The 24,788-nt window shown below is 33.3% G+C and overlaps 1 protein-coding gene across 1 annotated transcript in view; it reads right to left on the reverse strand.

The window, feature by feature from the left end:
• Positions 1-1,579: 1,579 nt before the first annotated feature.
• LOC143054684 (uncharacterized) overlaps positions 1,580-24,788 on the reverse strand; it is a 72,234-nt gene continuing 49,025 nt past the window's right edge. Inside the window, exons 9-13 of the mRNA XM_076227706.1 lie at positions 20,494-21,269; positions 19,394-19,424; positions 5,473-5,744; positions 4,430-4,457; positions 1,580-2,970 (exon numbers count right to left, since the gene is read on the reverse strand). Coding sequence (XP_076083821.1) covers positions 1,802-2,970; positions 4,430-4,457; positions 5,473-5,744; positions 19,394-19,424; positions 20,494-21,269 — 2,276 coding nt within the window. The 3' untranslated portion in view covers positions 1,580-1,801. The remainder of the gene's footprint in view (positions 2,971-4,429; positions 4,458-5,472; positions 5,745-19,393; positions 19,425-20,493; positions 21,270-24,788) is intronic.

Raw genomic sequence — 24,788 nt, forward strand, 5'->3', positions numbered from 1 at the left:
GAATGTGCCAAAGCGACAACAACCCGAACATAGAGCAGACAACAGCCGAAGGCCACCATTGGGTCTTCAATGTAGCGAGAAACTCCCGCACCCGGAGGCGTCCTATAGCTGGCCCCTTAAAATATGTATACTAGTTCAGTGATAATGGATGTCATACTTAACTCCGAATTATACACAAGAAACTAAAATTAAAATTCATACAAGACTAACAAAGGCCAGAGGCTCCTGACTTTGGACAGGTGAATTAAAAATTTAAATAAAAATGAATGGAAACATAAAAAAAAAAATTGTACAAAATTGTGCTAAACTTGAGCTAAATTTTGAAACATTTGCTGAAAAATTACCTAAGCTCCCCTGTCGTCACAAAAAAAACCGATCCCATGCCATAACAGCATAACACAACCTTTGAGAGGCTACATTTTAAGAAGAACAGTCAAAATTGTGTATCAGACCAATTTGTGATGGTCAGTCTGAATGCAAAGATGCTACAGTGTAGTTTTATCAACTCCCTTAAACATGATCAACCCCAAAAACTTGAAAGATTTGATCAATGTTTATTTATTCAGAAAAAGTTGTTTACACATTTGGATTATTTTTTAAGAATTTCTTGTGGGATTATACTACGTCAGTATGAATTGTTTTTATTACGAACCTATCTATTACGCCTGATCAGTGTTTACAATGCACATTTCTTATATAGTTTTTCAATTCATAACCTTCAAACTTTCTAGCATATACTAACATACATTGCTGATGTGCATTTTGTTTTGTGTACATAATTATCAACTCTTTACATATAATCAAAGATGGTGACTTTCATTTATTTAAGAGGTGCACGAAATTTGTGTACAATAGATAATTATTGAGTGCATATATACTGAACCGCAAAAGAAACGTCGTAATTTTCAAAAGCCTTAATTTTCAAATACATTGAACAAAATATCTATTTCCTTTTGGTTTATGTAAATTACCTTTAAATGAAGCTAAGAGTATGTTTAAATCTCCGTTATGGCTGACTGCGTTCATTAATTCGGTCGTTCTTATAGGTCAGTGGGACACGTTTCGCAGTCACATTTCATGATGATAAGATGCACGTCGACTCCGTGCCTCTATAAGGGTATTTTAAAGGTACGAAGTTTTTGTGTCATCATAATCTGTTTGATGCAGTACTGATACCACGACTTGACCCACGATAAAGAGAACAGGCAATAGAACGTTTGAATGCTGGACAGCGACTTAAAGTCGTTCCAAATGCATTTAACTGCAATGTATGCACCACCCAACGTCTGCATGAACACCACAATGCAACAAACAGTACAAAAGACAGTTTACGTACTCAACGCTAATGGTGGACCTGAATTAAATAAATATGTGATATGGTAGTGAAAAAGTTTATCAATGAACACTCAATGAACTGAAATGATGTTAAATAACAAGGGTATTTATACACCTATTCAATAAAAAAATATAGCATTTATTCTTCCATTATTTTTGCCTTAAATTACTGCCACATTTCTTTGCCGTTCAGTATATAAGGCACATTGAGTAAGAAAGAGCCTTAATTTGTATATCTATTTGTGTAAATGTTGTTTTTTTGTCTTTTGTGGATAGTTTATCATATTACATGTCCTTGCTTTAAATATCTGTGATGAAAATAATGGATTTGAAATTTGAAGTATTTATGTATTTTATTTGCTTTCAGTCATGAATATTTTTTTAAACTAGAAAAAGTTGGACACAATAAATAATTTTAAAAACATGGTGTCATTTATATTCATTGGTTCAATAAAGCTTGATAGAGTTAAGATTTGTCACTTCTCTTTCCTTTCGGCGGCGGATCAGTTGGTCTGGGCTTTCTCTGTGCAGTTAATGCCACCTGCTTTACTGCCACAGGTATCCGAGATGGCCTTTTTAAGTTTCGCTGACGTGGTGTCTGTTTGTCAGATTTTGTTGTTGCAGAAAAATGCTTTACTGTAAGCAACTTCGGAATTGCACCTGTACTCTTGTGTACCATTACTTCTGAGGCTTTGAGTGTGCTTGGATCAATATTTTCCATTACTTCTGAGGCTTTGAGTGTGCTTGGATCAATATTTTCCATTACTGCCACAGGTATCCGAGATGGCCTTTTTAAGTTTCGCTGACGTGGTGTCTGTTTGTCAGATTTTGTTGTTGCAGAAAAATGCTTTACTGTAAGCAACTTCGGAATTGCACCTGTACTCTTGTGTACCATTACTTCTAAGGCTTTGAGTGTGCTTGGATCAATATTTTCCATTACTTCTGAGGCTTTGAGTGTGCTTGTAACAATATTTTCCATTACTTCTGAGGCTTTGAGTGTGCTTGGATCAACATTTTCCATTACTTCTGAGGCTTTGAGTGTGCTTGGATCAATATTTTCCATTACTTCTGAGGCTTTGAGTGTGCTTGGATCAATATTTTCCATTACTTCTGAGGCTTTGAGTGTGCTTGGATCAATATTTTCTAGTACTTCTGAGGCTTTGAGTGTGCTTGGATCAATATTTTCCATTACTTCTGAGGCTTTGAGTTTGCTTAGATCAATATTTTCCATTACTTCTGAGGCTTTGAGTGTTCTTGGATCAATATTTTCCATTACTTCTGAGGCTTTGAGTGTGCTTAGATCAATATTGTCCATTACTTCTGAGGCTTTGAGTGTGCTTGGATCAACATTTTCTAGTACTTCCTTCAAACACCTTGCTCCTTTCCCAATATTTACTAAAGCCTGTATAAGAACCCTTATTGTAGGTTTTACTGATCTATCTTCTCTCCATGCAAATAATACTTCCCTATTCTGAGCTGCCAAGTCTCTCGGATTCTTGTTCTTTATATTTTCCAAGATGGAAACTGATAATCCAAATTCAACACCTAGTTGGAAGAATACCTGACCAATTTGTGGAGCTAACTTATCTAGAATCTCATCTGTTGGAATAAAATCCAAGTAATCGGCAGGAATATCTGAAATACAGTAATGATCACAATAAATCAAAATAACTCTTAAAACATTTAAGATGATGACATACCGTCAGCAGGGATATCTTATATAAAAGTAATTACTAAAGGAATAAAAGAAAACATAAATCAGCAGTTATATCTGAAAAAATGTTATTACTAAAGAAATAAACCCCAAATTAATTAGCAGGGATATCTAAAATTAAGTTATTACTAAAGGAATACCACACAAATATTCTTTAGGAATATCTGAAATAAAGTTATTACTATAATAGGGATATTAAGCATGTTAAGGTCTGGGCATATGTTAACACCTGTATGCCTTGAAATAACTAAGACTAGCTATATGAACAATGTGATGTCTTTGGGCATCTATTTTTTTAGGAATAGGGTGTTGGTTGCTAATTCTATTTTTAAGTGATTTCCTTTTTCTTTGTATGTAAGTTAGCTATTATCGAACAGTTTGTTTAATAAACGGACAGTACTTGCTAACAATATAAACAAATAAAAAACAAACAATCGGTGACTCTTGTGAATCAGAATTTGCTTACACTTCTTAAGCGATTGAGACCTCCCTCTACTTGGTGGGTGCTCATATTGTTCAGTCCTTACTTAAGATATCATTGATATGTTAATAATTATAAATTTACTGTTAACAAAATTTAGAATTTTTGAAATACAAAGGCTTTTCTACCTCAGGAATAGATTACCTAATCTGTATTTGGCAAAACTTTTAGGAATTTTGGTCCTAAAAACTCTTCAACTTCGTACTTTATTTGTCCTTTTTAACCATGTTTTTTCGAGCGTCACTGATGAGTCTTTTGTAGACGAAACGCGCGTCTGGCGTAAATATGAAATTTTAATCCTGTTATCTATGATGAGTTTATTTATCTTACACTTTTTAAGTGATTTAGACGACCCCCTACTTCGTGGTGAGTGCTCAGTTTTACACTTTTTACGCGATTTAGATCCATTCTCTTCTTCGTGGTTGCTCACGTTGTTCAGTCTTACACTTCTTATGCGATTTAGACCCACCCTTTTCTTTGTGGGTGCCCATGTTTTTCAGTCTTACACTTCTTCCGCAATTCAGATCCCCCTTTTCTTGAAGGGTCCTCACGTTGTTCAGTCTTATACTTCTTAAGCAATTTTGATCCCCCTTTTCTTAGTGGGTAACCTCATGTTGTTCAGTCTTTAGTGTTTTCTGTATAGTAATGACACAGCATATATATTAGGAATAACATTTTGTATTTGCGCCAGTCCCACATTTTGTCTACAAAAGACACATCAGTGATTTTCGAATAAAAAAAAGTTATGTAGATTGTTGTTTGGATTTTCAAAATATCCATTTGACTCTATTCTGTGTTTCTTTGATATATAATTTAAGATTGTATCTTTGGTGATAGTGTTTTTAAGAGGGGATTTAGTGGCTGTGTGGTCTGAATAGTTAAAATACTGTATCACTTACCTGTTTCTGATTTTCTGACTCTCCGAACCTGAAAAAAGACAAGGCGTTGCATAAAAATGTTGTCACAGTATATTGAAAATAATATGTTTCAGACCTTGACAAAATGTTCCACACTAAATGATTAGGAAAAAGTAGAAATGTAGTCAACAAGGGAGTGTCTGGCCAATAGTTCTCAACAGTGGCATTAAACACCAATCATTAAATCAATCAATCTATTTTATAGAACTATTGATAATATCTGATCAGAAAAAATAAATAATAATCACAACAAATATTCCCATCATTATGGGACACAACTGACTTTTACATTTTATGTCTCCTTCAGTGACCAGACTTTTTGTCCGAGTATCCTTATTATTAGATTTTAACATATTTTTTAAACAAAAGCTGTTATTTTACTTGGTATAGTCATTTTCCCAATAGATATATATATATATAGGCCATTGAGATATTTAACACAATCAGTTCAGTGCTGTTGAAACTAAATGTATGCATTCATTGTTAAAATGTAATTAGGGTTGAAAGAAATAACTTATGTACATGAAAAGTATGGTTGCTGTAATACAGTAATATTTAGCAACATTTCTTCTGTCTTTAAAAAAAAATCTGGTAACTTTGTGCTTGTTTAGCTTTATAACTATTTTTATCTGAGCGTCACTGATGAGCCTTATGAAGACGAAACGCGCGTCTGGCGAATTAAATTATAATCCTGTGTGTACCTTTTATAACTATTAACACAGGTTGGTAACAGTGATCATGGTGATCTAACGAACATAAAAACATTAAAAGTATGGTTGTTGTATTAACAGTGACAGAAACATTACTTGTGTCTTTGAGAAGATGAAAATAGATAACTTTATATCCACAAAAACCTAACTTTGAGTTTACTGGTGATATGCCAAAAGCCAAAAAATAAATATAAATCTAAGGTCTAATTATCATTTTGCACCAATTTGGCTTCTAAAATTATATCAGATATGCAAACACATAAATTTTAATTGTGTTTAATAAAATACATTTACAAACTGGTGTTATAATCTTACTTGACATAACAAATGTGATGATATTTCCATTTGGTTCAGAGCTTCTGCTAAGACTTTAAAACATCCCTTTACATTCTGTTCTTTCCATTTTGATAATACTAAAAACTTGGAAACCTCTATATTATCTGGATAGTTGTAGGTTATATCCTCCCATTTCTGTAACATTCCCAGATATGTTACGAAGCTGTGCATTTTGCTTGATGCACAGTGGATTGACAAGCGCAACAATTCGTTATCACTTGGTATCTGACTTAGCGCATCATCACTTAGACCTGAAACAAATATATATCACAGTTTTATCTTGTTAATCTTTTCTTTATATATGCAAATGATTTTTTTTGTATAAACAGCTGATACAGAGATATGTGACACGTCTGTATGCAAGATTTATAATATTATGCAAATGTGGTATAAAAATTGCAATACTTTAATGAGTCTTATGTAGACGAAACGCGCATCTGGCGTACTATAAGTTATCTACGTTCATATCTGAAGGGTGTACAGGGTACTGAAGGGTGTTAAAATATCCATATCTACGGATATGAACGTAGATAAGGAATTTATCCCCAGTCTTAGTCCGAATCGGGCCAGTTTTTTTAAATTCGGGTACAAAGTGTAACGCGAAAACAACGTTTTTTTCATTATCTAAAAAAGTTTTATTGAAATTTGGAAATTTTACATATTTTCTACGGGGTGTAGGGTACTACCTTTGGTAGAACCCTACAGGTAGTCAAACATAATTAAGACGTTTTTTAATACGGAGACAGAGAAACTGGATTGAGTCAAATTTGGCGCTCAATGTTGTGAGCGTTCGCCATAGATGGTGTGGCGTCAACATGGTTAATTTGCATAGCTAGGTCAGTAGTCCCATTCCTTGAAAATGTGGCGGTCAAGTGATGAATTTAATGAAATGAGTGTAAATGATCGGCATAATAGGACAAAATCGTTAATGAATTAAATATTTCATTACAAACATCATGGAAAATCTACAGAACTCAATATTTCACAAGGAGCAATGATGGAACTAAGGAAGACTTGCGTGAAGTTCCCCGGGATAATGGTTAGCAACGTCCGGGGATATGGGTTAGCAACACCCAGGGGCTATGGGGTAGGGGCAATACCAAGGCCCAGACCGCTTCATAACTGACACGAATACCACTGATACTCCTCTCGAAAGACAAGTATAAATGAAAATATTCATGTCTGTTCTGAAGGCAGTCTCATCAAAAGAATATCTGTCACAATCATTGCTACCTATTCATTGTGTACATTTCGTATGTAGTTATACTGGTAAGTACATGTTTACGTTGCAGGTTCTATTTTTCAATTATTTTAGTGTTTAAGTAAGTATACAGTTTTGTTTATGCAATTTATTTGTATTGTGTTTAATGCATTTTTCTTTTCTTGTTTCCCATTGCTGTTTTATACACTTGATACATAATGCATGTATAGTATTGTTGCGCATGTTTTCAGGTTGAGCTGGATGAATATATTTTTTAACAATTCTAAATAAAGTATTTCCGCGGACTATGACAGATAAGCCCGTGCTTTGTGCAGGATATCTTAATAGTTATAAATATTTTATAATAAATTCTAAATAAAGTTTTTTCGCGGACTATGACAGATAAGCCCGTGCCTTGTGCAGGTTATATTAGTAGTTATAAATTTTTTACAATAAATTCTAAATAAAGTATTTCCGCGGACTAAATTAAAACAAAAACTAATTTAAACAGTTTACTATTCCATATTTTATTTAAAAAGGCCCACCCTCACATTGTTCATTGCCTTGACGTGGCGTGAGGGCTCCACTTTGGTGGTCTAAGATGAACACGTTGAGGGATTGTATGCAATCTTTTTTTTATTCATTCTATACGATTTCCTTGGTCGCCATCTTGGAAATACACACCGATATCCATAAATTTATAATGATCAATATTACTTACCTGCAACTTGTAAATCATTTTTAGGTTATAAAATACACTTCTATTATAATTTTATTCAATAATATATGTTTAAAAGTCACTCAAATGTGTTAATATTGATGTTTGAAGAGTTATTCGGTCATTACATGTGTTATTCGGATAATAACAGTGTTATTCGGTCATTCGTGTTACCCGTTCGAGTTTAAATGATCGAGTGACAAGTAACGAATAATTTGTGCATTCTATGTTGCAATGATAAAAAAAACCCAATACATGTGAGAGGAGAAATACAATGTAGCTATTTGAATAAGCATTTAACATGTTTATCTAATGGAAATCAAATTTATAAAACATTTTCTTTTTCAATTTCAGTTTCAAATCTAGCCAACACGGCAACAGATTTCTATAGACCATGGGGATAAAAATATCACAGAACTGTTGGATCAGCTCTCATAGTACCAGCTTTCTTCTGATGAACTACCCAGTGTTAATCAGGCAATAGCAATGGGAGCAATGGCAGAGATAATAGATGACATTTTACATTGCCAAAAAAACCCAAACATTATGACATTCTTTCAAATCTTGATGAAGCTAGTTCAGTCAAATATCAATTCCTACTGTGGGAGAGCCTTTTCAATTATAAAGAAATTGACACTGAATTCTGATCAGAACTTGACTATGTTACATTTGTATTGTGTGCTGTTATGAAATAAATGTAACTAAACTTGAAACTGGCAGTTGTTTTGAATATGTGCCTAGTGGTGGTGCTTTAAAAGCAACATAACAAACCACTGTTTAATACAATAAAAGTTCACAGTAGAATATATATTGTTTTTTTATATTCACAAATTTGTATGAAATTTTGAACATTACCACATTCATATTAACAAGTCCGCATCTACGTCACGCGTTTTCACACGCTTTTTGACATATCATGTCATGTCATGACATGATATCCCATTGTCATAGGTTGACATGTATGCCTTATAGACAAAAAACAAGTCTCATGTATCATACCACAATTAGCTATACTAATATAGATACTAAGAGTAGAAAGGGAAATGTTCTACTTGAATGGAACACTCATTCTTCCATAATGGATATTTTGATATCATACGCAAAACTTTATTATAAACTATTCTAATTTATTAACAAACTAATAAACTAAGACACAATTGTATACACAGTATACTAGTATCATATTCACTAACAACTAAAACTCTTACATTGAATACATATGAAAATAATAATAAAAGTATCATTTGGCTTTCTAGGGGCTACTCATTAAAACTTACAATAATACTATAATCAAAATAACCAAATCAAGCTAGAGGCTCTAAAGAGCCTGTGTCGCTCACCTTGGTCTATGTGAATATTAAACAATGGACACAGATGGATTCATGACAAAATTGTGTTTTGGTGATGGTGATGTGTTTGTAGATCTTACTTTACTAAACATTCTTGCTGCTTACAATTATCTCTATCTATAACAGTACTTTCTGTGGAAAATGTTATTGCAAATCTTCAAATTTTAAGAAAATTGTTAAAAATTGACTATGAAGGGCAATAACTCCTTAGAGGGTCAATTGACTATTTTGGTCATACTGACTTATTTTTAGTTCTTACTTTGCTGTACATTATTGCTGTTTACAGTTTATCTCTATCTATAATAATATTCAAGATAATAACAAAAAAACAGCAAAATTTCCTCAAAATTGCCAATTCAGGGGCAGCAACCTAACAACCGATTATCCGATTCATCTGAAGATCGTGACCTGATCAACAATATTACTTCCTGTCAGATTTGCTCTTAATGCTTTGGTTTTTGAGTTATAAGCCAAAAACTGCATTTTACCCCCATGTTCTATTTTTAGCCATGGTGGCCATCTTGGTCTGTTGGCCGAGTTACCAGAGACAATTTTTTAACTAGATACCCCAATGATGATTATGGCTAAGATTAGTTAAATTTGGCCCAGTAGTTTCAGAGGAGAAAATTTTTCTAAAAGATAACTAAGATTTATGAAAAATGGTTAAAAATTGACTATAAAGGGCAATAACTCCTAAAGTGGTCAACTGACCATTTTGGTCATGTTGACCTATTTGTAGATCTTACTTTGCTGAACATTATTGCTGTTACAGTTTATCTCTATCTATAATAATATTCAAGATAATAACCAAAAACAGCAAAATTTCCTTAAAATTACCATTTCAGGGGCAGCAACCTAACAACGAAATGTCCGATTCATCTGAAAATTTCAGGGCAGATACATCTTGACTCTAAATGCTTTGGTTTTTGAGTTATAAGCCAAAAACTGCATTTTACACCTATGTTGTATTTTTAGCCATGGCGGCCATCTTGGTTGGTTGGCCGGGTCACCGGACACATTTTTTAAACTAGATACCCCAATGATGATTGTGGCCAGGAGTTTCAGAGGAGAAGATTTTTGTAAAAGTTAACGCAGGACGACGACGGACGACGACAGACGCCGGACACCAAGTGATGAGAAAAGCTCACTTGGACTTTCGGCCAGGTGAGCTAAAAACACTACCTACTCACCATAATTTTAAATTTATAAAAATAAATTACCTAAATTATGCAATTTAAGAACAGGTGAAAAATGTATTTTAGAACCTGACTTGTAGAGCCCAGACAGGTATAAATTTGAAAAATGAGAATACCTGCGGTAGTTCCCAACAGGTACTTTTAGTACCTGACTTGTAGAGCCAAGACAAGTATGAATTTTGAAAATGAGAATTCCTGCGGTAGATACCAACAGGTACTTTTAGAACCTGACTGGTAGAACCCAGACAGGTATAAATTTTGAACAATGAGAATTCCTGCGGTAGACCCCAACAGGTACTATTAGTACCTGACTGGTAGAACCCAGACAGGTATAAATTTTGAACAATGAGAATTCCTGCGGTAGACCCCAACAGGTACTATTAGTACCTGACTGGTAGAACCCAGACAGGTATAAATTTTGAACAATGAGAATTGCTGCGGTAGATCCCAACAGGTACTATTAGAACCTGACTGGTAGAACCCAGACAGGTATAATTTTTGAAAAATGAGAATTCCTGCGGTAGATCCCAACAGGTACAAAAACTAACTTAATTATCACCCTTAATTAAAACAAAGCCTTAATTATTTACAAGATGTATTAATGAATTGGGGGAGAATAATTTCACTGAAATTAAGTTGGCAATACAAACAAAAATCAAAAATTAAAAACAAACAAAAAAATCACAAATTGTTATGAGTAGCCCCTTTAAAAAAAAAATAATGAAAAATAATTAACATTAATTAAATAAAACAAAGCCTTAATTATTTACAAGATGTATTAATGAATTGGGGGAAAATAATTTCACTGAAATTAAGTTGGCAATACAAACAAAAATCAAAAATTAAAAACAAACAAAAAAATCACAAATTGTTATGAGTAGCCCCTTTAAAAAAAAAATAATGAAAAAGAATTAACATTAATTTAAGGTGTAGCTGGGGAACGGTGGGTGAGCTGAATTAATTTTCAACAAGTAAAAATATGACTGCTAACGTTGCAATGCTCAAACAACAACTGACCATCCTATCAAAATTATATACAGATGTTTCTCTGATTACACTCATACTGTCATCATGCTGTTTCCTATCTATGATCTCATACCTATCCCTTAATCTCTTAATTAAAACAAACTGACAAGCTGACCTTAACATGAAATAAACATGAAAACCTGGGAAAATACAGACCTTAGGAATTTATCAAAATATGTATAAACTCTAATTTAATTCTTTAAATTGCCATATAGTTAAAGAGTTGACACTGTCAATTGACGATTAAGGTCAGGGACAGATGCCAATTGACAGATTGAGATATACACTATTTGACCATTCCATAAATAAAATATAGTTTCTTACAGTACAAAATGTAGTTGAAAAACAGAATAAAAACATAAACACTGAACATTGACTTATGAACAGAGAAAATAAGGTAAAAATCAAATGAAACCTACCTAACTGATGCCATTTGACAGATTGAGATATACACTATTTGACCATTCCATAAATAAAATATAGTTTCTTACAGTACAAAATGTAGTTGAAAAACAGAATAAAAACATAAACACTGAACATTGACTTATGAACAGAGAAAATAAGGTAAAAATCAAATGAAACCTACCTAACTGATGGGTACATCTTACAAAATGAATCAAAGAGCAGAATGCTCTGAGGAATACGATTGCCATTGTTTTTATTGACACATGTAACATGTAATTTACGTAATATGAATAGTTACAAAATAGCCAATCCCGGAAAAAAGTGTATGAACAATGTACCATTTGTGTACTTAGGCCTATTGTGTTTTTTTATTTTTGTACATTAAATTCCAAGTTTACTTTCCACAGCAGAGTGAGAGAAGGTATTTCACTTCGTATCTTAATTATCACCTATTTTCCTACGTAGGAGGAACCCCATTCCTAACTCTATAAATGTTTAATTTCCTTGGGTCAGTTGTCATGACTCCTTTCCGTACACAATTCTCGGTTTAAATTGCGATCGTTTTTAATATAATACGATGTTTATCGACAGAACAAGTTAATTTTTCTCGAAGTGTATTTGGTTACAGAATTGGAGAAGGGACACAACTCGAAATGATAATATGGAAGACTCTATTTCGCCTGAAGGGGTGTTGTAATTATACCTTAACGAAGTGGAATACATTTATTTTAACTTATATGATGCATACGATTTAAAATTATGCAACAACAATAACCCTCAATAGCAGACATACACAGAAAGGATAACATGAGTTTTAGATTATTAAATTGAGAGGGGAATTCAGAGCTACCATTTAATCTAATACCCCTTGAAGTCCAGAAAACTATACGCATGCGCATAATTACCTAAACAAACCAGGGAGCAAGGACGTATATATATTAAATGTTAATTAAACGACCTAGATGGTTCTCTATTTCTTTATGGAAGTACAATATCAAAGTCAGTATCAGAACGATGACATATAAGAAAAACTCCACTTCAGTTCTTATATGACAGAAATAGATTTATCGGAATTCATAGAACTCTCGCATTTTTATCAAAACTGGGGAACTCCCTCTGACGTGTTTCTAAATTTATAAAAACACTAAATATAAATACTGCTTAATTCTGATTTTCCGTGTTGTGAAAAACACGCATATAAGAAAAGGGAAATATTAAACATGAAGATTATGAAAAGAACATTATAGGAAAGTTGTTTAAGTTCAATCCCTTTGTTTGTTTTTACCTTTTAAACAAAGACAATCATAAGAATCTGAGATGTTCCTTAATGTTTAGAATAAAACGGTTGACGTATGGGCATTGCCCTGAGCCACTGGTATAAGTCTACAGATTGTTTGAAAACAATCATATCCCAAAAATGCATGACTGTTAAGAGCACTTAATTTAATGCATGTTCTATATGAAATCTTAGAACAAATCATATAACTTTAAATATTTTTCATATAAACAAAACTGTCTTTTAATTCCAATTAATATGTATAATCCCTGATATTTTTTCTAGTGAAAATGTATGGATCCTGAAAATTTTAGCATTGATATATAATCCCTAAATATTACCCAGACTTATACATAACCCATGAAAGTTTCAGAGATGATATATAATCCCTTATCATACTTGATACATGTATTATACACAACCCATGAAAGTTTCAGAGATGATATATAATACCTTATCATACTTGATACATGTATTATACACAACCCATGAAAGTTTCAGAGATGATATAAAATACCTTATCATACTTGTTATTATACATAACCCATAAAAGTTTCAGAGATGATATATAATCCGTTATCATAACTGTGATAATACACAACCCATGAAAGTTTCAGAGATGATATATAATACCTTATCATAACTGTTATTATACAAACCCATGAAAGTTTCAGAGATGATATATAATCCCTCGACATACTTGTGATTATACACAACCCATGAAAGTTTCAGAGATGATATATAATCCCTCATCATACTTGTGAATATACATAACCCATGAAAGTTTCAGAGATGATATATAATACCTTATCATACTTGTGATTATACATAACCCATGAAAGTTTCAGAGATGATATATAATCCCTCCTCATACTTGTGATTATACATAACCCATGAGTTTCAGAGATGATATATAATACCTTATCATACTTGTGATTATACATAACCCATGAAAGTTTCAGAGATGATATATAATCCCTCGACATACTTGTGATTATACATAGCCCATGAAAGTTTCAGAGATGATATATAATCCCTCGACATACTTGTGATTATACATAACCCATGAAAGTTTCAGAGATGATATATAATACCTTATCATACTTGTGATTATACATAACCCATGAAAGCTTCAGAGATGATATATAATCCCTCGTCATACTTGTGATTATACATAGCCCATGAAAGTTTCAGAGATGATATATAATCCCTCGACATACTTGTGATTATACATAACCCATGAAAGTTTCAGAGATGATATATAAACCCTCGTCATACTTGTGATTATACATAACCCATGAAAGTTTCAGAGATGATATATAATCCCTCGACATACTTGTGATTATACATAACCCATGAAAGTTTCAGAGATGATATATAATCCCTCGTCATACTTGTGATTATACATAACCCATGAAAGTTTCAGAGATGATATATAATCCTTCGTCATACTTGTGATTATACATAACCCATGAAAGTTTCAGAGATGATATATAATCCCCCGACATACTTGTGATTATACATAACCCTTGAAAGTTTCAGAGATGATATATAATACCTTATCATACTTGTGATTATACATAACCCATGAAAGTTTCAGAGATGATATATAATCCCTCGACATACTTGTGATTATACACAACCCATGGAAGTTTCGGAGATGATATATAATCCCTCCTCATACTTGTGATTATACATAACCCATGAAAGTTTCAGAGATGATATATAATACCTTATCATATTTGTGATTATACATAACCCATGAAAGTTTCAGGGATGATAAATAATCCCTCCTCATACTTGTGATTATACATAACCCATGAAAGTTTCAGAGATGATATATAATCCCTCGTCATACTTGTGATTATACATAACCCATGAAAGTTTCAGAGATGATATATAATCCCTCGTCATACTTGTGATTATACATAACCCATGAAAGTTTCAGAGATAACATATAGTCCCTCGTCATACTTGTGATTATACATAACCCATGAAAGTTTCAGAGATGATATATAATCCTTCGTCATACTTGTGATTATACACAACCCATGAAAGTTTCAGAGATGATATATAATCCCTCAACATACTTGTGATTATACATAACCCATGAAAGTTTCAGAGATGATATATAATCCCTCGTCATACTTGTGATTATACATAACCCATGAAAGTTTCAGAGATGATATATAATCCCCCGACATACTTGTGATTATACATAACCCTTGAAAGTTTCAGAGATGATATATAATACCTTATCATACTTGTGATTATATACAACCCATGAAAGTTTCAGAGATGATAAATAATCCCTTGTCATAATTGTGATTATACACAAACCCATGAAAGTTTCAGAGATGATATATATATAATCCCTCGACATACTTGTGATTATACACAACCCATGACAGTTTCAGAGATGATATATAATACCGTATCATACTTGTGATTATACACAACCCATGAAAGTTTCAGAGATGATATATAATCCCTCGACATACTTGTGATTATACATAACCCATGAAAGTTTCCGAGATGATGTATAATCCCTTGTCATACTTGTAATTATACACAAACCCATGCAAGTTTCAGAGATGATATATAATCCCTCGTCATACTTGTGATTATACATAACCCTTGAAAGTTTCAGAGATGATATATAATCCTTCGTCATACTTGTGATTATACATAACCCATGAAAGTTTCAGAGATGATATATAATTCCCCGACATACTTGTGATTATACACAACCCATGAAAGTTTCAGAGATGATTAATAATCCCTCGACATACTTGTGATTATACATAACCCATGAAAGTTTCAGAGATGATATATAATCCCTTGTCATACTTGTGATTATACACAAACCCATGAAAGTTTCAGAGATGATATATATATAATCCCTCGACATAATTGTGATTATACACAACCCATGACAGTTTCAGAGATGATATACAATACTGTATCATACTTGTGATTATACACAACCCATGAAAGTTTCAGAGGTGATATATAATCCCTCGACATACTTGTGATTATACATAACCCATGAGAGTTTCAGAGATGATATATAATCCCTTGTCATACTTGTGATTATACACAAACCCATGAAAGTTTCAGAGATGATATATAATCCCTCGTCATACTTGTGATTATACACAACCCATGAAAGTTTCAGAGATAATATATAATCCCTCGTCTCACTTGTGATTATACATAACCCATGAAAGTTTCAGAGATGATATATAATCCCTCGTCATACTTGTGATTATACATAACCCATGAAAGTTTCAGAGATAACATATAATCCCTCGTCATACTTGTGATTATACATAACCCATGAAAGTTTCAGAGATGATATATAATCCCTCCTAATACTTGTGATTATACACAACCCATGAAAGTTTCAGAGATGATATATAATCCCTCGTCATACTTGTGATTATACATAACCCATGAAAGTTTCAGAGATGATATATAATCCCTCCTAATACTTGTGATTATACATAACCCATGAAAGTTTCAGAGATGATATATAATCCCTCAACATACTTGTGATTATACACAACCCATGAAAGTTTCAGAGATGATATATAATCCCTCGACATACTTGTGATTATACATAACCCATGAAAGTTTCAGAGATGATATATAATCCCTCGTCATACTTTGATTATACACAACCCATGAAAGTTTCAGAGATGATTAATAATCCCTCGACATACTTGTGATTATACATAACCCATGAAAGTTTCAGAGATGATATATAATCCCTTGTCATACTTGTGATTATACACAAACCCATGAAAGTTTCAGAGATGATATATATATAATCCCTCGACATAATTGTGATTATACACAACCCATGACAGTTTCAGAGATGATATACAATACTGTATCATACTTGTGATTATACACAACCCATGAAAGTTTCAGAGGTGATATATAATCCCTCGACATACTTGTGATTATACATAACCCATGAGAGTTTCAGAGATGATATATAATCCCTTGTCATACTTGTGATTATACACAAACCCATGAAAGTTTCAGAGATGATATATAATCCCTCGTCATACTTGTGATTATACACAACCCATGAAAGTTTCAGAGATAATATATAATCCCTCGTCTCACTTGTGATTATACATAACCCATGAAAGTTTCAGAGATGATATATAATCCCTCGTCATACTTGTGATTATACATAACCCATGAAAGTTTCAGAGATAACATATAGTCCCTCGTCATACTTGTGATTATACATAACCCATGAAAGTTTCAGAGATGATATATAATCCCTCGTCATACTTGTGATTATACACAACCCATGAAAGTTTCAGAGATGATATATAATCCCTCGTCATACTTGTGATTATACATAACCCATGAAAGTTTCAGAGATGAAAAATAATCCCTTGACATACTTGTGATTATACATAACCCATGAAAGTTTCAGAGATGATATATAATCCCTCGTCATACTTTGATTATACACAACCCATGAAAGTTTCAGAGATGATATATAATCCCTCGTCATACTTGTGTTTATACATAACCCATGAAAGTTTCAGAGATGATATATAATCCCTCGTCATACTTGTGATTATACATAACCCATGAAAGTTTCAGAGATGATATATAATACCTTATCATACTTGTGAATATACATAACCCATGAAAGTTTAAGGAATTATATATTATCCCTAATTACACAAATTAACTGTAAGAAATACACTTTCTCGATAGAGTACAATTACGTAAATATAGATACAAAGGTCAACAATTTATGTCTGAATCGTAACTCATGACCCATCTACACATTATGAAGATATACGTTTTGTCAAACAGGAAGTTAAAGTCTATGGAAAGGCAAAAAGTGTTGAACAGTAAGGCATCACCAGATAAAGCCTGCGGCAATATATCATTAGATTCATGTTGAAATCCTACATATAAGTTATTTTCCAAGAAAACATAAAATAAACATTAAAAAAAAGGAATTTGGACATCATACTAACTAATATTTTTTAACTATGTCTGGCATAAATTTTAGAAGTTTGCTTTGAATAAATATGTGAACTTAACTACTTTAAATAAAAATTCGATTATCATACGATAAGAACAAAAGGACTAAAGAATTTAGAAACCAAATAAACTTATGAAACTAGAAACAAAGGCAGGCATGAAAATACCTTTTTAAATGAATGAAAGGATATGTGGTATGATTGCCAATGCAAAAACTATCTATCACAAAGACATAAGCCATCCAATGTCCATCTCTTGGTGATCTACTGACCAGCATTAAAACCATGTCAAAGTAGGGCATGACTGTTCTCGATGCATACATTAACAGTCACATCCAGTAAAAATGAGACAAACAAGCTGATGTCTCATGGCAGGAAACTGCAACACTCTTAGCATGTTACAAACTCTTTGCAGGTTCCTGTGCAAGGCAGAACTTCTGTCTCCATCCAATAGCTGCCACTGGACGTTTAGTAAATAACAATCAATTGATCAAAGATCATAGGAAAGGATGTTAACAACTACATGTTACTGCGAGGTCTTTAACAATGAAAATAGTTTTTTCAGTAGCACCAGATTTGAAAGAAAAACTGAATTAATGTTTGGCAGACAGCAACAAGCGACAATTGCTGGATTAAAGTTTCTGACTTTGGGCATTTTAAACAATATGAAAAACCTAGCAATATCATTATAGGAAATTAAGTTCTGCGATGTCATCTCACTGAATGATTCAAAGATAGGTGATTTTAGTTGAATTGTAATTTGCAGAGGGTGCTATCTTATGGTTTACTATAAAGAAGCTTCTGGCAATGTGTGTTTGTTTTTAAATTCCCTTAAGATTTAGGTTTGCAAGTTTTAATCTTTTTTTTACCTTTATGTAGACTGTGAAAAAAAGTAGGGTCATTGCTTAGTATAGAAGTTGAAAAATACATCTCCTGATTCCCCCCTCCCCCTTTTTGGTTGTGTTCCTGTTGCTTAGTCTGGTTCTATATGTAATATTCGGTTTTTGTTGTTTTTCATTTCTTCGTCTTTATTTGTTTTGCCATTGTCTTTTTTATTAGAGTTTTTCTCTGACAGTGAAATTGAAATTAGAAAAAAACACTTAATGGACCATTTTTTAACTTTGAATTTGGAAAGTCACTAAATGTGTAAATTTGTTAAAACCTTAGATTGTAACAATGATTTGATATTCTCTGCCAATTGATAAGTTGTGTTCGCTTTTTTTTTTGGCAACTTATTCCGTTTTATGTGAGCTATGACATAAAACTTAAATTTTGCTTGAGGAGTTTGTTCTTCCCCCTCAGTACATCAAAATTTAATACATTTATTATTTGCCCAAAAATAAAGTTCCATGCCCCTTTTTTCATATTTGTCCCCAAAGAAACTCCTTTCAGTGCGTTGGGTATTTGTGAAAATTAATGATTTGCTCTTATATATACTGATACTTATTCTTCCTACAAAAAGGACAAAATATGATATATTTGGAACAATGTAACTAGTTGCTTTGTTCCGCCAGAATTATTCAACTAGTTACATTGTTCCGGGACTTTACAACTAGCTACTTTTTTCTGGAACTTTTCGACTGCACTCGGAATAAAACAACTAGTTGGAAAGTTCCATCGGAATGATATAACAAGTTGAAAAATTCAGCCGGAACATAGTGGCTGTTAGAAGCATATTAAATTAAAAGTGATGATGAAAACTTACCTTGACATTTTTCTTCACACTGTTCTTTTTGCTGAATTAAAAAAAATAGAATATAATTTTTAACAAGTGCACGGCAGGTCTCTATATTAAAACAGGCTGTTCATGTAAAATAAGTGACTGCAAGGATTTGGAGAAGTGGGATATGAAACAATGAGACAAATCCCAAAACAGATCAAAGAGTTAATAGCTCGTAGGGGTAAAAAGACACTTATCATATACATCTCAGATCTGAACTTATTTCAAACAAAACAGCACATTCTAAATTCTATGGTGATGTTGTTAACTGAGCCCGGAAATTAAAATACGATCCAGGTTTTATCTTTAAAAGGTTACCTATTCAACACTGTAATTAAATCTTTGAATATTGTTTATATTGGTATAAATATTGATTTTGGTATCAGTAAATAAAAACCTTACTAAATCAAATAAATATTATGCATGTAGTTGTACTTTCACAGTACTACAATCTGTCGATACCTAGATTTTGGCATTGCGCAGAGGAATGTTTTTCTTAAACAGTTCATGACATCTTTACACTAAATGCATTGGAGATTGGATGTGTACTGATTGATATTTCAGTCTTAGATTCATGATTTTTTTTATTAGTTGTAATTGGCTTTGAACTAGCTGTCAATAATTGCAAGCACTCTCAGATCTGTACTTAGTGTTTTTGTTGTGTGGATGTATAAATACACTGCACGTCCAGTATGTCTATTTTATTGTTAGGGATTAGGGATGGATATATAAATAGCTGTTTTTCCACAATTGTTCTCAATGTTCTTCTAATGAACTTTGTACTTTTACACTAGCCTTTTTTTTTTTACTTTTTTGATTCGAGCATCACTGAGGAGCCTTTTCGCTCTTTTTGTACAAAATTTTAAGCTATCTTTTTTATCTCATTGTTTCATAACTAACTTCCCCAGTACTAGTCTTATTAGTTGTTATCTTAAATGCAGTTTTGGAAATTATTATTTTATGACATATTACCAGACTTGCATAACTGCATGAGTCTAATCCTTACACATTCTTTATCAAGTGACCATAGTGTTTTGGATTTTGTCTCACTATATAAATATTAATTTTTCATAAATAATACACACCTGATCTTGGTTCCAAACCAGCCAGTCTCCTGCTCTGTGTGTTAGTTTGTGTTCGTCACAAACCCATTTGCTGGTCTGCAAAGCTTCTTCTTCACTGATGAAACAATGCAATTTTGAACATGAGTATTCAATATGGAAAGGTGATTGTTTGCTGCGTTTTGCATGGATTGTGGACTGATAGAAATCTGAGATTCTTCCCATTGTTGTAACCAAGCATTCCTTAACACCTGTAGCTATATCAGGTACGATTAACCCGGAGGAGGTTCTGTGAACGATGTAAAGGAGAATCTTGTTGCCTTCAACGCATACAACAATATCATGTGACTTGTCAAATGATAAACCAATAAATCCTGAAAACAGGAGCTTTCTTCCCTGGTACTGCTTTAAAGTCCACATGCTCAGACATGCACTGATAAGACGATTTGGTAGGGCTGGTGGTATAATAGTGCCTTTAAATAAAAACGCTAAGCATATAGCTCTCTCTGCTGTACATTCTTTGTCCATGAAGCTGGTGGTATTTCTCTCTGTGACCATACAGGGAACAAAGAAGTTTTCCACTGGTAATCGACTTCCTGTAGTTGTATCATATCTCCTTTGCTCTGCCAAGATATCTAGATAAATCAGGATGTTAAATATAAACTCTTTGTATGGTAAAATTGCACTGAAATCTTTTTGCTCCCAAATTAAGTAGAGGTCTTCCCGTCTTATGGTCCCACATGTTGACATTCGTTTGAAAGTTTCCTGAATTCTTGTTTCCTCTGGCCAAAATACTTTATCTGCAAAATATAAAAAAAATAATACAAAAAACTATTTAAACTAGAGGCTCTAAAGAGCCTGTGTCGCTCACCTTGGTCTATGTGAATATTTAAGGAAGCAGATGGATTCATGACAAAATTGTGTTTTGGTGATGGTGATGTGTTTGTACATCTTACTTTACTGAACATTCTTGCTGCTTAAAATTATCTCTATCTTTAATGAACTTGGTCCATTAGTTTCAGTGGAAAATGTTAGTCAAAATTTACAAATTTTATGAAAATTGTTAAAAATTGACTATAAAGAACAACATAGGTGGATCCAGGGGGGGGGGGCTGGGGGGGGGGGGGGGCAGGGCCCCCCCCTTTTGTGGGAAAAATTTGGTTGATTATATAGGGAATCATTGAAGCATGACTGGAGCGGGCCCCCTCTTAGGTCAGTCAGCGGGCCCCCCTTAGGAAAAGTTCTGGATCCGCCACTGAACAATAACTCCTAAGGGGGTCAATTGACCATTTTGGTCATGTTGACTTATTTGTAAATCTTACTTTGCTGAACATTATTTTGTTTACAGTTTATCTCTATCAATAATAATATTCAAGATAATGACCAAGAACAGCAAAATTTCCTTAAAACTAACAGTTCAGGGTCAGCAACCCAACAACGGGTTGTCCGATTCATCTAAAAATTTCAGAGCAGACTAATGTTGACCTGATAAACAATTTTACCCCATGTCAGATTTGCTCTAAATGCTTTGGGTTTTGAGTTATAAGCCAAAAACTGCATTTTACCCCATGTTCTATTTTAGCCATGGCGGCCATCCAACCCACCGGACACATTTTTCAAACTACTAACCAAAAAGATGATTTGGCCAAGTAGTTTCAGAGGAGAAGATTTTTGTAAAAGATTACTAAGATTTACGAAATTTTTTTAAAAATTGACCATAAAGGGCAATAACTCCTAAAGGGGTCAACTGACCATTTCAGTCATGTTGACTTATTTGTAAATCTTACTTTGCTGAACATTATTGCTGTTTATAGTTTATCTCTATCTATAATAATATTCAAGATAATAACCAAAAAGAGCAAAATTTCCTTAAAATTACTAATTCAGGGCCAGCAACCCAACAACGGGTTGTCCGATTCATCTGAAAATTTCAGGGCAGATAGATCTTGAACTGATAAACAATTTTACCCCATGTCAGATTTGCTCTAAATGCTTTGGGTTTTGAGTTATAAGCCAAAAACTGCATTTTACCCCATGTTCTATTTTTAGCCATGGCGGCCATCTTGGTTGGATGGCTGGGTCACCGGACACATTTTTCAAACTACTAACCCAAAAGATGATTTTGGCCAAGTTTGGATTAATTTGGCCAAGTAGTTTCAGAGGAGAAGATTTTTGTAAAATATTACTAAGATTTACGAAAAATGGTTAAAAATTGACTATAAAGGGCAATAACTCCTAAAGGGGTCAACTGACCATTTCAGTCATGTTGACTTATTTGTAAATTTTACTTTGCTGAACATTATTGCTGTTTATAGTTTATCTCTATCTATAATAATATTCAAGATAATAACCAAAAAGAGCAAAATTTCCTTAAAATTACTAATTCAGGGCCAGCAACCCAACAACGGGTTGTCTGATTCATCTGAAAATTTCAGGGCAGATAGATCTTGAACTGATCAACAATTTTACCCCACATGTCAGATTTGCTCTAAATGCTTTGGGTTTTGAGTTATAAGCCAAAAACTGCATTTTACCCCATGTTCTATTTTTAGCCATGGCGGCCATCTTGGTTGGATGGCTGGGTCACTGGGCACATTTTTCAAACAACTAACCCAAAAGATGATTTTGGCCAAGTTTGGATTAATTTGGCCCAGTAGTTTCAGAGGAGAAGATTTTTGTAAAATATTACTAAGATTTACGAAAAATGGTTAAAAATTGACTATAAAGGGCAATAACTCCTAAAGGGGTCAACTGACCATTTCAGTCATGTTGACTTATTTGTAAATCTTACTTTGCTGAACATTATTGCTGTTTACTGTTTATCTCTATCTATAATAATATTCAAGATAATAACCAAAAACAGCAAAATTTCCTTAAAATTACTAATTCAGGGGCAGCAACCCAACAACGGGTTATCCGATTCATCTAAAAATATCAGGGCAGATAGATCTTCACCTGTTTAACAATTCTACCCCATGTCAGATTTGCTCTAAATGCTTTGGTTTTTGAGTTATAAGCCAAAAACTGCATTTTACCCCTATGTTCTATTTTTAGCCATGGCGGCCATCTTGGATGATTGGCCGGGTCACCGGACACATTTTTTAAACAAGATACCCCAATGATGATTGTGGCCAAGTTTGGTTTAATTTGGCCCAGTAGTTTCAGAGGAGAAGATTTTTGTAAAAGTTAACGACGACGACGGACGACGACGGACGCCGGACGCCAAGTGATGAGAAAAGCTCACTTGGCCTTTTAGGCCAGGTGAGCTAAAAAGAGATCCTGTGGTATGATTGCCAATGTTACAACTATTCACCACAGACAAACCTACTTGAATGTAAGTCATCTAATATTTAACATGAAATTAATCAAAGTTCACTTGAAAGCAAATTGTCATCTTATCCTAAGCATATCTTGAAGGTTTGCTAGAACTTGTATCAAAAGGACACCTTGCCCTTCTCAAAATATATCCTAAGTTCATGGTATATGTGCAACTGTGAGCTAAAAGGCATAGAAAGTCTCTTGAGAAAACTACAGATTTGATAAATTCTGCAATTGAGAAACATTGTGACATTGACAGATACACCTATCAATAAGGACCTTAGAACCTCTATAATAAGTTTCGATATAATCACCTGTCAAAAAAAATCTCACAGCCCCCATGACAAGTCTTGACATAAAAATCTATCACAAAGGATTTCATAACCTCAATAATAAGTTTTGACATAGATAACTGTCTTCTTATCTCCATACTAAGTTTTGACATAAGTACCTGTCACAAAGGACTTTATAACCTCCATATTATTTAAAGTATTGACAAAAATACCAGTCACAGAAGATCTCTTATATGTAACTTCCATTATACTAAGTATAAAAAAATAAGTGTCACAAAAGATCTCATAAATCCATAATAATACCTGTCACGAAGGACTGCATGACCTCTATTCTATTTAAAGTATTGACACAAATACCTGTCAAAAAAGGATCTCATACATGTAACTTCCATAATAAGTTTTGACATAAATACCGTATAGCGTGTCATTTTGCGGGTGTAAAATTTTGCAATTTTCATGGAAGAAGGTACTGTGGATTCAATATTATTCGTTGGATACCAATTTTCATGGTTTTCATGGGTACAGCCTGGTGAACCACGGACAAAAAAGCTAAACAATTAACAAATTTCTATTATAGACTTTGTAAGCAGAGATTGGCAAAACCAGCAAATCAAATACACACGAACATGCAAGTTTTCATCAATCCACGAAAATAAATGAATACACAGTATATGAATAATTTTTGCGGTTAATAATTTTGCGGATTGA

This window comes from Mytilus galloprovincialis, chromosome 12, assembly GCF_965363235.1.
Source record: "Mytilus galloprovincialis chromosome 12, xbMytGall1.hap1.1, whole genome shotgun sequence".
Lineage (NCBI taxonomy): Eukaryota > Metazoa > Mollusca > Bivalvia > Mytilida > Mytilidae > Mytilus > Mytilus galloprovincialis.